This window comes from Mchenga conophoros, linkage group LG3 (assembly GCF_057382185.1).
Source record: "Mchenga conophoros isolate Kocher_MC1m ecotype Shallow Benthic linkage group LG3, M_conophoros_male_GT1.1, whole genome shotgun sequence".
Classification (NCBI taxonomy): domain Eukaryota; kingdom Metazoa; phylum Chordata; class Actinopteri; order Cichliformes; family Cichlidae; genus Mchenga; species Mchenga conophoros.
The window spans coordinates 1,415,914-1,431,690 of NC_140528.1; the positions used below are offsets into that span (position 1 = coordinate 1,415,914).

Consider the following 15,777-nt stretch of genomic DNA (forward strand, 5'->3'; position numbering starts at 1 on the left):
TCTCTAGTGCCAGCAAGGATAACACTTTATACACTAAGGATAAATGGGAAAGGGAATCAGGGATTGCTATTTCTGTGGGGGAGTGGGAAAATGTTTTGTACTGCCAGTGGTCCACGTCCAGTTCTATGAGCTGGAAGGAACATGGCTGGAAGAATATTATTAGGTACTTCAAGACTCCATATCAGGAGAGGTACAAAGGGGCTTATATGCAATGCTGGAGACAATGCGGCTCGACTGTTGCTAACCATTTTCATGTCTTTTGGGACTGTCCCAAGTTAAAAAACGTTCAGGTCTCCTTAAGTGCAGTCTTTAACGTTCAAATACCTTTAGATTTTAAGGTTTTATACATGGGTTTGGTCCCCTTTCTGGAATGTAGGAGTGAGATTAAGTTGGTGCAATTACTCTTGGTGGCAAGTAAAAAAACAATTACTAGAAGATGGTTAAGCCCAGCCCAGCCTACCCTAGACGACTGGTTTGGGATCATTTTAGAGATATTTAGGATGGAAAAACTTACATATCTGTTAAGAAATCAAAAAGCCAAATTCTACCAAAGTTGGAACAATTGGATCCAATTCATCACCCCCACGAGGGCTGACTTCACTTGATCTCACTATTAATTGGTTGTTTTTTGTTTGTTTGTTTTTTACATTTACTTCTATTACTATTGCTTGTTTATTTACTTATTTGTTCACAATGATTGCAGCATGGGCACCCCTCCCAGTTTGTGTTTATAGTTCCATGTAATGTGTTCTATATATCTCCTTTGGGAGAGCATGCGAGCAACTGTCCTAGTAATAGCTAGTGGAGGTTAATATGCACCCGCTGATCACTTTGTTTATCATTTGCTCTCCTGGACTTAATCTAAAACCTGGAAGGACTTTGTTCCCATGTTATTCATATACTGCTATGCAGATGGTTTTTTCTTGTCCAATCCAAATAAAAATATAATTAAAAAAAAACATTTTATTCAAGTTCATCCATATGATGTTGTATCTTAGTATGTTAAGGTTTCATCAAAAATAAAAAGATGGCATGTAATATAATAACAAACTTTACATAAGTATTATAGATTATCTTTTGTTTTTCAGACTGGGTGGCTGTAACCTGTCAGAGAGAAGCTGTGAAGCTCTGTGCTCAGTCCTCAGCTCCCAGTCCTCCAGTCTGAGAGAGCTGGACCTGAGTAACTCTGACCTGCAGGATTCAGGAGTGAAGCTTCTGTCTGCTGGACTAAAGAGTTCACAGTGTGCAGTGGAAACTCTCAGGTCAGGATTCAAACGTTAACACATATGATCATTTAAAATGTGAATTATATTATTGATTGACTTATCTATAGAGCTTTTAGCTAAACTTATATTTATATTTGAGTGGATTATTAGACTGAATTACTGTGTAAAATTTGTCACAGTCATACGATTTTGTTTATTTATTTATTTTTTTAATTCATGTACTGGCCATTTTACATAAATTTGGCTAATCTTCTACAATATATACATTTGATTTCGTTAGGAACAAAATGTTCAAATTACATATTTTGCTGGATATTGGGTATTAATGAAATTATTATGTCTTTAATGACACCACATTTCCATATGTAGGAGGTTACTGGTGGTATTGCTTCAGTGTTTGAGTTTTCCTTGCAAAGAAACATCTGGAATTTAACAATACATGTTTTAAAGCTGTTTTCTCCAAAGGGATTTGTATTAGTGATGGTAAATTTGATTCTTTTTACCGAATCGAGTTTAAATGAGTCACTCACCAAAATGAATCGGGTTTTTTAAGTCATTTGAGTCTCTGAGTCAGTTGCCCAGAGAGTGCCAAAAATGTACTTTTTCTCTCAAACTTAATTTGTTTTTATTTTCATGTAAATCCTACTGCTACGATGAGTGACTGAAAAATAAAAACAACTATTTTATAGAGCAAAAAAGAATAAGATTTCTAAATTGGACATTTATTTTTGTTTATGTTATTAGTATTTCCTCTTTATCATCTTTGCACAAAAACAAAGTGTAGACTGAATGTTATATTGCATCAGTCAGACTATCAGGCTTCATCTCAGATGAAGGAGTGACTCTTCCGTGGTAACAAACTGTGAGTTTCAGCAGCTGAGAGGCAGGAGGGAAGGGTGAGTGAGTGGTCTTGATGCATTCTCAGTCTAGACTAGACTAGAAAGAGGGGCGCTGCTCTTGTGGCGACCAGCAGGTTGTCTCTCTCTGTCAGTGTCAGTGTTTTAACTTATTTTATTTCATTCTTTTATTCCTTTATATATATATTTTTTTGCCTGAGGAAATTCTATAGCATCGGCTTGTGCTTTGTGGAACTTCTTTTAACGAAGATGGGTTTTTTATTTCGCATGATTTTATTGGCAATCCTGACGGTTGTTTGGAGTCATTCCTTTACCATCAATAATCCTGGCTAATGTGCAGTCTCTGAGGAGTCAATTGGATGAACTGCATTTGAATGTCGCACACTTGCGTGGCTACAGGGATACATGTCTAATGGCATTCACAGAGACTTGGCTCAAGGACTCTGACCCTGATTGTTCTCTGGAACTAAATGGCTTCGGGTTTCCCATACGTTTGGATCGAGACCCCGGAGCTACCCAGAAATCTCAAGGAGGAGTGTGTTTGTATATAAATCAGAAATGGTGTAAAAATGTGACCGTTCGTAGACAAGTGTGTCTGCCTGACATTGAGCTCCTCTCTGTGTCTTTGAGGCCGTTTTATCTGCCGAGGGAATTCCCACAGATCAACGTCACCATTGTTTACATCCACCCTAAAGCGAATCCTAAGAATGCGACTGACACCATCTCCATTTTTTTCCTAATAACAAACCATGGTCTTCAAAAGGTCTTATGAGGCTGATTCATGAAAGGAAAAAAGCTTTTATTGAAGGGAATATCTTGAAAGTCAGAGAAATTAGGAAGGAGATCAGATCAGAAATTAAAAAAGCCAAAGTAAAATACAAGGATAAGGTAGAGGCGGAGATGGGTAGCAATAACTTAAGGGTGGCCTGGGCAGGCATGAAACACATGACTGGTCACTGTTACAGTGACTGTAATAAGATAAGTCTTCCTGGTTTTAGTTCAGACTCTCAGTTAGCAAGTAGAGAAGCTTATAGACCCTCTACAATTTGCATACAGGCCTCGTAGACGTGTTGATGATGCAGTGGTCACTCTGTTGAACTTCCTTTATCGCCATCTTGATGGCGCCAAAGCTCATGCTCAGCTCTTATTTATTGATTTTTCTTCAGCTTTTAATACTATCCAGCCACATCTTTTAGCTGATAAACTTCTTAACCAGTTTACACTTGATCTTAATCTCGTTGGTTGGGTTTTAAACTTTTTAACTGACAGATCTCAGTGTGTGAGAGTGAACGGCTGTTTTTCCAAACAGCTGAACTCTTCCACTGGCTCACCGCAAGGTTGTTGTCTCTCTCCTCTACTGTATATTTTGTACACTAATGACTGTCGCAGTACACAGGCCAACAGGCATTTCATTAAATACGCAGATGACACAGTCATTGTAAGCCTCCTTCATGGTGAAGAGGATTCCCATGGGCCTGTTGTGGATGAGTTTGTTTCATGGTGTGATCAGTCCTCCTTAATGATCAGCACCTTGAAAACCAAGGACATGGTTATTGACTTCAGGGAGACATCCCCTCATCCTGCGCTAACAGTGGTAAATGTGCAGCCATTGAACTGGTGGACAGTTATAAGTATTTGGGGGTTGTTCTTGATAAAGCTCTGTGCTTTGAGTCACATCTTGCTGCTACAGTGAAAAAGGTTCAACAAAGACTTTTTAAGGAGGTTGAGAGGTTTCAATGTTTCATCTGCAATGATGACTCGTTTTTTATAAAAGTTTTATTGAATCTGTTTTAACTTTCTGTATCATTGCTTGGTACGGTAATATGTCTCTGAATAATAAGACCAGACTTAACAACCTGGTTAAAGTGGCTGGTAAGATTTCAGGGAGGTCTCAGGTCCAGCTTGTGGACTTTTATAACAGGCATGTGCTGAGGAAGGCGACCTCTGTCATGTTGTGTTCAGATCATCCTCTCTTTAATGATTTTCAACTGCTTCCATCAGGTCGTCGTTATAAAGTGCCTGCAGTGAAGACAAAGAGACATAGATTGTCTTTTGTACCTACTGCTATTATCATAGTTAATAACACTGAACCATATGTGTTGTTGCCATTGCACATTGTACTTTTTTGATGAAAAATCTAGGTTGTTTTCTCAGGCTTATATTATATTATATTATTTTGGAGTGTGTATGTGATGTGTTGGTTGCCTGTTTGTTTGTTTGTACGGACATACTGCAAATCAATTTCCCATTAGGGACAATAAAGTTACCAATAACCAATAATCATCCAGGTAAGTAAATCTCCAAAAGTTGATTCTGTTCATCTGGACGTAGCGTTTTGTGGGAGAAATGTTTCATCATCATCCAGGTGACTTCTTCAATCTCGGCTGACTGCAGGTTTCAATCTTATAAACAGTACATTTGCATAATGACTGAAACCAGCCCACTGAAGGAACAATGGGCTGGGAGGTCAGTTCCTTAATCATAATTATGCAAATTCTCATGACCATTGATCAAAGCCCACTGATCAAAGCCCACTGATCAAAGCCCACTGATCAAAGCCCACTGATCAATAGCCATGAGAACCATTCACAGAGAGTTGGGGAATGGCTGCAATCACAGCATTTTAATCATTATTTTAAAGGCTGTAGATTGGAGCCATTGCTCTAACAGTGTACAAATGTAACAGGGCTTGGTGCTGATGCTAACAGTGCTAGCTGCTTCAGCCTTTATTTACACATTATAAGCACATTTCGCTTATTTTAAACAGTACCGTATTTTCACGACCATAAGACGCACTGTACTAAAAGGCGCAGTCTCAGTTATGTGTGCCATTACAGTATTTAACACAGACATAAGGCGCACTGGATCATAGGGCGCATACAAGTACCGTATGCGTATTTAAAAATAAAGCGGGAGCAAACCTGAGTTCGGTACCTTACTCACATTTTTATTACCAGTAATCGTCATCATCAACAACACACAAGCATACAAGTGTGCGTATTTAAAAATAAAGCAGGAGCAAAACAAAGTTTGGTACTCACATTTTTATCATCAATCAAACCCATCGAAGTCCTCATCCTCTGTGTCTGAATTGAACAGCTGCGCTAAATCTCCATCAAACATGCCAGGTTCACTTTCTTCACTGTCAGAGTCACTTTCCGTGCCGTGCGGCTCCTCGGAAACGATGCCGGCTTTTGCGAAAGCTCGAACAACAGTGCCAGCAGACATGTTAGCCCAAGCATCTACAATCCATTGGCAAATTGTGGCGTAACTCGCCCGGCGCTGCCTTCCACTCTTAGTGAAACTGTGGTCTCCACCGGTCATCCATCGCTCCCAGGCCGCTCGCAGCCTTACTTTGAACGGGCGGTTCACACCGATGTCCAGCGGTTGGAGTTCCTTTGTCAGGCCTCCCGGAATGACAGCAAGCTCACAGTTCATTCGTTTCACTTGTTTTTTCACATCGGCTGTGAGATGGGCACGCATAGAGTCACAGATCAACAGCGATGGTGATGCGTGGAAAAAACCACCTGGTCTCCTTACATACACCTCCCTCAGCCAGTCTTTCATCATTTCCTCATCCATCCAGCCCTTTTCGTTTGCCTTAATGATGATTCCTGCTGGAAACTTCTCTTTAGGCAAAGTCTTTCGCTTAAAAATCACCATAGGCGGCAGTTTCTGTCCATTAGCATGGCAGCCAAGCACAACAGTAAAAGAAGACTTTTCATACCCCGTTGTGCGTATCGCTACCGTGCTGGTCCCCTTCTTCTCCACAGTGTGACTCACCGGGATGTCAAAAGTGAGCGGGACCTCGTCCATGTTTGTGATGTGGCTGGGCTGGATGTGTTTGTCGCCGATGTGTTTGCTGCAGTAGGAGCGGAAGATGGCCAGCTTTTCCTTATAATCCGCTGGAAGTTGCTGCGCTACCGTAGTCCTGGTCCGGATGGAAAAATGGCACCGTTTCATAAAACGAAAGCACCAAGACGGACCTCCTCGGAAATGTTCAATGTTCATCTCTTCAGCTAGTGAAACTGCTTTTAGCCGAATGGTGAAGTCGAAAGACTTCTCCCGCTCGTTCTTTGCTCGATGATCCACCGCTCGAGTCTTTCCTCCAACTCGGGCCACCTCGCCTTATGTCCGCGGAAACTCAGCTGCGTCTTCTTGACCTGCCGGAGCTTGTTTTCTAGCTTCCTCCATTTGCGAACCATCGATTCGTTAATCTTAAATTCTCTCGCCGCTGCTCGATTTCCATGTTCCTCCGCGTAGCTGATGGCCTTCAGTTTAAACTGTGCTTCGTAAGCGTGTCTCTTTGCCATTTTCAGGGTTGTTAAAACAACGATGTTCTGCATAACGCAGATACCTGTTCTTTTATACAGGTATGTGCGATTGTCCCGGTATATACGATCAACGCCCACACTTCACCCTTTAACGATCTCATGGTGTTCTCTACTACGTCCTCCTTACAACACATAGGGCGCACCGCGCTATAGGGCGCGCCGCACTTTTTGAAGAAAATCTAAGACTTTTAAGTGCGCCTTATGGTCGTGAAAGTACGGTATATAAAACAGCTAGTACTGCTGGGACGTTATATTTTCACAAGCTAACATGAGCCAATCAGTGAGATGTCTAGCCATGACAGTTGTATGTTGCTGTGAGAAGAGTCGGGCTACATACAGTGATGATAGTGTTAGCCATGTTAGCATTTAGCTTCTATGTTTTTATAGTTTACACTTCTTGTTTATTGCTAGCTGCTCTGTTTAGTTGCTTTAGGGTTTCTTAGTTTACTTTTCCTGCATTATTTTGGTAGTTATCGTGCTTGGTGTCATAAGTTCAGTTTGACTTCCTCCCCTGACATTGTCTACATTAGTTTCAGCTGTGGAAGGATTTATTGAGTGTTTTCTATTTCTTCCATTTGAACAATAGTGGTGCACTCTATGCTTGTAGCTGCTGTGTGCTACGTTCTTCTGTCAAACAAGATGCCGCCTGTGTTTGGCTTTGCCGCCGCTGCAGCTTGCTGGAGGCAACAATGTAGTTTTTCACTGTCGTCAATCATTTTTTGTAATGTCATTTTTGCTCTTTTGAGTTCTGACTTAATTTCTGCTGCTTTAAATTATGATTGGGAGATACTGTTAACCCTTTAAGGCCGGTCAGAGTGGGAACGCTCAGTTTTGCGTAACTATTTTTAAATGCCTGTAGATCGGCAACCACACAAGCTAGTGCAATAATTTTTATTTTTGCATGTGAAACCGGAGTTGTACTTACATCTTATGTATCCAGCTTATCCTAGGTCACCGTTTCCTTCCACACATAGCTTTGCAAAAGTTGCATGAAAAGCACTTGCAGCAACAAAAAAGTAATATTCCAGAAACACGCTTTGCCAATCCGATCAGATGTTCATAGCACTTCCTACGTTGGAATAGATGTCAGCCCAAACTATCGTATGTCCACCATTACCTGCCCGAAACCTGAAGTGACGTCGTTTTTGCGAAAATTCTAGTTGTTTGTTTGTTTGTTTGTTTTACCTTGAAGCCTACACTGGTGTTTTTAAAAGTCATGTTTGAGTTTACCCTTTCAGTATAGTTTCTGGGAGGCTTAGAACTCAAATTACACAGTTGGAAATAGTTTATTTTGATGCACTGAAGTTTTTCTTGCAAATTCACATGGTAGTATTTATTTTAGTTTTTCATGCAGTATATACAATTTGGTGTATCTCAAAAATACAACTATGGATACACTCAAATTACATTTCCTGTGGTTGGAAACTATTTTGTGCAACTTTTTTAGTTCTTCCGTTTTGAGGGATAAACCTCTTAAATTTCTCTAACTACAAATATATGTAAAAATACAAAACAAAACAATTTTCAATTTGTTCTAGTTTATTGCACTTTTTGCTGTATATGTATATATGTATATGTAGTTACTATGGACTGAATGCATACATATTATTAAAATTTGGGCTATAACGGTTGTATTGATGTATAGCAACTTGAACTGCTCCCCAAAATGGCACTACAGCAGTGGTTCCCAAACTTTTTTTGCTGGGCCCCCCTTTGTTTTACACGAAAAACGTTCGCCTCCCCCCCGGCGCGTGAACAGCACGCACACGCACTAACACATCCTCCAACCACACACGCCCATATTTTGCTCCATTGCGGTTTATTTCACACCTCAAACATTTAGTAAACAATTAAGCAAATACAAGTAATCTGCAATAAATTACAGGTAGTAAGAAAATAAACTACTAAATCTTTTACGCTACGTCCGCACCTACACTGGTATTTTTGAAAACGCAGCTGTTTCATCCAAACAGTGTTTCAAATCACCAAAAACTGAGATTTTTTTAAAACTCCTTTTTTGCGGACGAGGAATACAGAGTTCATCTGGCAACGTCAAAGGTTGCGCCTTTTTTCACGTCACGTTATTGTTTATGTGAGATGAATTGCAGAATGGCAGACAGAGACAAAATACTGTTAATCTGAGTATCTGCAGGTTTCACACGCAGTTACTGTCCCTCCATTTACAAAGGCGTCACGGGTAGTTGTTTTTTCTTCTTCTGTAATACTAATCAACATTGCTGTCAATACATTTTCAAAAAATGCCTCTCTGTGCAAAATGGGTTCAAAAACATAAACAGCTGTGGGATCCTGTTTGTCTGTGATTTGAATCGAGGGAACAAATCGTGGCAGGATCAGCCTGATGTTATTTGTATCCCGCTGTAACTTTACTCTATAAAGAGCAAACATCTCCAAAATGTCAGGAGTAGTTAGTCACTACAACAAGTGTTTGTGAACTAAAAATTAAGAATGTGGGATCCTGTTTGTCCATGATTGGAAGAGCCCAGCGCTGCTCCCGACGCAGGGACCTACCTCAGCACCTGTGCAGGTGAAGCCAAAGGGCAGATTTGCTTCACCATATTTTCTAGTCTTTGGCTTAGAATGAAGTTGGTTTGGAAACATATTCAGCGATGCTTCATCTCCTGCTTTGCGTTTCTGTGGGCGCCCCGTGCTAGCAGTGTTCAAGCGTTTTGTTCCCCTCCCTTTTCATACCGCGCCCCCCCTGCCATGGCTCTGCGCCCCCCCTAGGGGGCGGGCACCACAGTTTGGGAAGGTCTGCACTACAGCATGTAAAAATCTAAAGATAAGCTCTGGCAGACTTGGTTCTATGGTAGGTCTTAAAGGGTTTAACATCAAAGATTCAGTGGAGAGCTACTGTAACAGCTGAACAGAAAAACTCTTCCTCCCCTGGTGTGCTACTCTTCACAACCCGCAGGACTTTCACCCTCAAGAGATGGAAAAGGGGAACGAGGGCCGACGTCCAGGTGAAACTGAGAAGCTACCAGAGGCTAGCTTCTTGGCTGTGGGGAGAATCCTGGTGCCTGCGTCCACTTCCTCTCCTGACATTTAGTTAATATGTTACGCCGGTGACTGGGACCTGGGCTCTGTGGCTCAGAAGCAGTTTTTCTCACGGTGTGTCCGTCAAACGTTCATTGTTTTTATTGATAACAGCTATGTCTGCTCATCGATCATTGCTTCCCCCAGCTCTGGAGTCGCTGCCCTGCCCAGCAGGTCCACAGGTCTGCATTGTCTTTATTTCAAGTGCCGCTGCAGTCAGCTGTTGATTTTGCAGATCGACCGTCATCAACTCGGTTGGCCCCGCTTAACGTTCGCTCCATAACAAACAAATCATTTATTCTAAGCGATCTCTTTATTAAAGAGTCTCTAGATTTCATGTGTCTGACTGAGACGTGGCAGCAAAATAAGAATTATGTCCAATGTTCCCTCTAATGTTTCATGTGTCTGAGCGAACACACAAACTCCCTGAGCGGTCCCTTGGATCACTGGATCACGTTGTCATTAACGTGGCTTCACTCTACATCAACCAAAACACCGGTGTCGGCACATGAGGACGCTGTCATAGCCCGTCAGCGACGTTGATTAGCTGCGTATATACGAATGTGAATCATTGGCTGGACTATGGGATAAGGCGGCATCGTTCTAAATACTGGAGCAGCCAGTCACTGACTAACACTGCAAAGCAGAATTGTTAACGTATTTATTTTAATTTCAATTCAGGTTAGTATTTAGTATTTAGTATTTATTTATTTATTGTCATTGTCAAGAACAATGAAATTGCGTTTGGGGCTTCCATACAACCCAAAAAAAAAGAAGAAAATAATAAATACCCCTTAAAACCCAAGTGTACATATTTAACCCAGTGTGACTCCAATGCAATAAGACAATCCTTAGCAACAACATGAGAACATGACAAGTAATGTTCGTAGAAAATCAGACAAAGACCTGAGAAACATGACAAAGTACAACAATGCAACCCATTCAATATTATTGTACTGTGAGATATGATATCAGATATGATAGTTATCTATTTAAGAAGGAGGGGGGGCAGGAGGGGGAAGAGAATAAAGATATGATGCACCAATGCAGACCAGTTCATTGCTATTAAGAAGTTGGATATGGTTATTGTCCGTGAGAGGGGGGCAGAGAGTTCAGGAGCCTCACAGCCTGTTAGATATCTTTTTGTGCGCAATGCAGATACTCTGTGTGCAGAGAGCGTGGCAGCGGATTGCGCCCGTGCGCAGCTTAGAGGGAACATTGATTATGTCCACTTGAATGAAATCTGCCCGGCTGGCTGCTCCGTCATCTGAACTCCGCGTCTTTTAGGACGTGGTGGAGGACTCGCTGTTGTTTACCAGGACAGATTCACATGCAGTCTGATGACCTCGGACTCCTTTTCTGCATTTGAGTCACAGATGATGGTCAGTTCTCTAAAAACCAGTTATTGTATTTTATTCTACCTGATGGGGTCTTTCTAACTGAATTTAATGACCTTCTGACATCCATCATTTCATTGGAGAAGGTTGGGAGATTTGAGCCGTCATATTGATGAAGCATCCTGTAACACTGCTGCTGAGCTCATCACTGTCACTGAGTCTTTTAACTTTAGGCAGCATGTTTCTGGCCCCACACATACAAAGGGTCACACACTGGATCTTGTTTTCTCCCTGGGTTTAAATATACATGATGTATGTGTGGAGGATGTCCATGTGAGTGACCATAGCTGCATATTTTTTAACTTGTTATTTTACTTGGATCCTTCATCTCCTAAACTGATGATCCAAAGGCGGATTATAAACCAAGATGCTGCTGGAAGGTTCTCTGCCATGTTTGACCCTCGCATGGCTCGTAGTGACCTCGACTCACGTATTTTATCCTTTAATGATCAATGCAAGTTGTTGGAAAGCCCACTGATAACATGTTTACATGGCTAAAATGTTATGGCTCATTCATTGATAGTATTTTCGCCATAGAAATTGTTATGTCCTATATTGTTGAACCCACCATGTCTATGCTGATGCTCTTTGAACGCACCACATACGTACTCGAGGCCATGCAGTGGCTGCTAGTCTGTGTTCTCAGTATTTTTATGTGTCACTTCCAGTTTTAGAGCTCTAAAGTGCAGCTATCGTGTTAGGAATATGTTAGGAATAGACAGGAACACTGAGCACACTGAGGTCAAATCTTTATTTAGGGCGACCGTGGCTCAGGGGGTTGGGAATCGCATCTGTAACCGGAAGGTCACCGGTTCGATCCCTGGGCTCTCTGTCCTGGTCGTTGTGTCCTTGGGCTTTACCCTACTTGCCTACTGGTGTTGGCCAGAGGGGCCGATGGCGCGATATGGCAGCCTCGCTTCTGTCAGTCTGCCCCAGGGCAGCTGTGGCTACAACCGTAGCTGCCTCCACCAGTGTATGAATGTGAGAGTGACTGAATAGTGGCATTGTAAAGCGCTTTGGGTGCCTTGAAAAGCGCTATATAAATCCAATCCATTATTATTATTATTATTTTACCACTCGCTGCATTCTTGATGTTCATGTTCTTCTCTTTCCCCTCACCCTGCAACCAGTCATGGTAGATGCTCCTCCTGGAGCCTGTTTTCACTGGGAGGATCTTTGTGTCAAAGGGAGTTCTTCTTCCCACCATCACCAAGTGCTGCTCACAGTGGAGGCGGTTACCTTACACTGTTAAACAGCTTCAGATGACTGTTGTTGTCTGTTGGGTATTGTCACTTATAAATAAAGTTACATTGAATGGATGTATGGATGGATAGATGTTATTGTGACGAAGAGAAAACGATTGTTGACAGATTGATTGTTGTTTTGTGTGTCTGCAGTCTGTCAGGCTGTCTGATCACAGAGGAAGGCTGTACTTCTCTGGCCTCAGGTCTGACCTCCAACCCCTCCCATCTGAGACAGCTGGACCTGAGCTACAATCATCCAGGTCTCTCAGGAATGAAGCTGCTGTCGGCTGGACTGAAGGATCCAGGCTGGAGACTGGACACTCTCAGGTATGGAGAGAATGTCTGATAGAGGAGGAAGAGCTGGAAACATTTCCTGTGTCCTTCACTCACTTCCTGTTTGTTTCCTGCAGATGAGACATGAACAATCACACATGCAGGAATATTTTCAGGGACAGACACACTAGTCTAGCTGGATAGTTCATGGATATTTATGTAGGGGTCTCCAAGGAGTCTGGTTGCAGGAACATTTAGGTCACAGGTGTACCTGAGATAGATACCAGTGTACCTAATAAAGTGTCAGCCATGTGTATGTTTCCCATGCTGTATGTCCACAGTGACAGAAGGATGAAACAAGGCTGTGAATCATTTCAGTCTGTGTTTGTGACAAAGAGGCAGACAGGAGCAGCTAACATTTGGAAATGGAAGCTTAAATAATGACAAACTCTACATTCACAGCTGAATTAACAATAAATTTGTTCTCAAGTGCACATTTAGCAGCTAATGCTATTACTGTTTTCCCTTGCTTTCTACAACTTGAGCAGCTATTGCTAAGTAGGCCACTTTGCTCTGCTAAGGATTTATGTGACCATGATGAAAACTCTGATAAGCTAATGCTGCTAAGCTAATACTGTTTATGGGCCCTGTTAGAATCAATATTTCATTCTCATTCTGTTGTTTGAGAACAATATTAACGTTTCACATCATTATAACACAAGAGAAAAGGGTATTAGCGTTAGCTACTAATGCTTATTCACCTCAAATTAGCTTTAGCTGCTAATGGTAGCCTACTTAGCAATAACTGCTCACTAATATAATGCTAATTCACATCAAATTAGCATTAGCTGCTCAAGTTGTTATAAGGAAAGAGAAAACGGTATTAGCATTAGCTGCTAATAATTGTTCACCCCTAATTAGAGTTAGCCCCTAATGGCAGCCTACTTAGCATTAACTCCTGACGTCGTTGTAATGCAGGGGAAAAGAGTTACCATTATCGGATAATGCTAATTCACATCAAATTAACATTAGTTAACAACGGTAGACTTCGTATCATTAGCTGCTGTCATTCTTACAAAGCAAACAGTATGAGCATTAGCTGTTAATGCTTTCTCATCTAACATTAGAATTGGCCACTAATGGCGTATTGTTAAAAAGTAAAAAAACACATTGTTAGCATAAGCGGATGATGCTAATTCACCTAAATTAGCATTAGCTAATGATGGCTACATACCTAGCATTAGCTACTGATATTGATATAAATCAAGAAAATATGGTATTAGCATTAGCTTTTAATGCTTTTTCATCTAAAATTAGAATTAGCCACTAATGGCGTGCTATTTAGCATTACCTCTTCACATCGCAGGGGAAAAGTTAAAATTAAATTTAAAAAAATGTTCAGATTAGCTACTCATATTGTTAAAAAGTAAGAAAAAACATTGTTAGCATAAGCGGATAATGCTAATTCACCTCAAATTAGTATTAGCTAATAACGGCAACCTACTTAGCATTAGCTGGTCACATTGTTATAATGCAAGGGAAAATATGGTATTAGCATTAGCTGCCAATTCCTATTCACCTAAAATTAGCATTACCTGTAATGGAAGTCTACTTAGCATTAACTCCTCACTAATGTAATGCTAATTCACATCAAATTAGCTTTAGCTTTAGTATTAGCTGCTAGCACCAGCCTACCCAGCACTAGCTGCTCACATTGTTAAAAAGTAAGTGTTAGCATTAGTGCATAATGCTAATTCACATCCAATTAGCATTAGTTAATAACGGCAGCCTATTTAGCATTAGCAGATAATGTTGAATTTGGCCCACTGGAAAAGTTAAGAACTAAAGATTTAGGAGTGTTTCTCGATAGCTCTTTCTCATTTGAGAAACAAATAAATGTTGTTATTAAAACCAGCTGTAAGCTTTATATTGTTGATTGTCATTTCCCATATGGAAAAGATATATAAATCTTATAAAGTTTGTATCTGTCTTGTGTGAAACTTGTATGAAAAGCATACAAGAGTGAAAACAGATATAAGATCCCTTGAAAAATTATATAATGAAACTTGTATGTTTTCGATACTTACTAAAACAATATATGAAAGTAATGAGAAAGTGGCCACTTTCGTGAGTATGACTTTCATCATATAAGTTTTTAGTCTTTTCCATATGGGATATGCTTAAAAATATTTACTCATACATGCTTAGAGTTGTATAATCGATTGGATGATGATAGAGGTTCGATCCTTAGAAGTCTGTAAAGACTCTGTGTGCCTTCCAGAGTGCTCTGGCATGCACACACCACTTGGGGCCATGAGAGAGGTCGTACCCTCTCTTACTGATTTATGGTGTAGGACAGGGGTCTCAAACTCAATTTAGCTGGGGGCCGCTGCAGGCAGAGTCTGGGTGAGGCTGGGCCGCATTAGGTTTTCCACAAGAAAGGCATGGTTAACAAATTCCAATCTTCTCAAATCTCTTTATTTTTATTTTTTAACACAAAATATGAAAAATAAATAAACAAATTAAGAATTAATAAGAAAATAAATCAATCTGTAATACATAAATAAAACAATAATAAGATATTTTTAGTCAGTGAACTTGTGTTTTTCTTTCAGTCTTCTATATCTGCTGTATTTAGATTGAAATGTCTGTATTAACAGTTCTATAACCTTCTTCTGAACATGAATGGAACACTGGAGAAAATGAACTGTTCTTCTGAACATGGCTTCTCTTGCCTACTCCTTGCTGCTAGAGACCTGGCAGCGTTTCCTCTCGCATAGCCGAGCCAGATTTGGCCTGAAGGAGGAAGCAGTTGCGACCCTCAGTATGTCTTGAAGATGATCATCCGTAAGTCTGGACCTGTACTTGGACTTATTGAAGTTCAAAGTGGAGAAGAGCTTTTGGCACAAGTATGTGCTACCAAAAAGGCACATGGTCCGCTTGAACATTCGGGAAAGCCGAGGGAAACTAGGGCTCAAGTCTCTCAAAAATTGTCCAAGCTTGTCTGCTTTTCCACTCACCTCCCTGAACTTTGCTTTGAGTTCAGAGTTGCACTGCAGCTCAATGAGCTCCGCAAAAATGTGAAAGGTGGCTCTGTGTGTCTTGAAGTCAGCAAATCTGTGATCAAATTCCTCCTGTAGCATCAAAATGACATCAACATACTCGTCAGCACTGAATGGTGTGCCTGCATCCACGAGTGCCTTGCATGCTGGGAAATGGCAAAGGTTTGTCTGAGAGAGCTGAGCTTTCCAGAGCGCCAGTTTTGTGGAGAATGCTCTCACGTTGTCATAGGCAGCACTGACAAGTTGCCCCTGGCCTTGTAACGTCTTGTTCAGTACATTAAGCTCATGTGTCATATCAACAAGAAAAGCTGAGTCCATGAGCCATTTGGG

General features: G+C 41.0%; 1 protein-coding gene across 1 annotated transcript in view; it reads left to right on the forward strand.

Annotated features, from left to right (window-relative positions):
• Window positions 1–3,906: 3,906 nt before the first annotated feature.
• Window positions 3,907–15,777, forward strand: part of LOC146576940 (neoverrucotoxin subunit alpha-like) — a 20,259-nt gene continuing 8,388 nt past the window's right edge. The window contains exon 1 of the mRNA XM_085267600.1: window positions 3,907–3,955. Within this exon, the coding sequence (XP_085123726.1) occupies window positions 3,907–3,955 (49 nt within the window). The remainder of the gene's footprint in view (window positions 3,956–15,777) is intronic.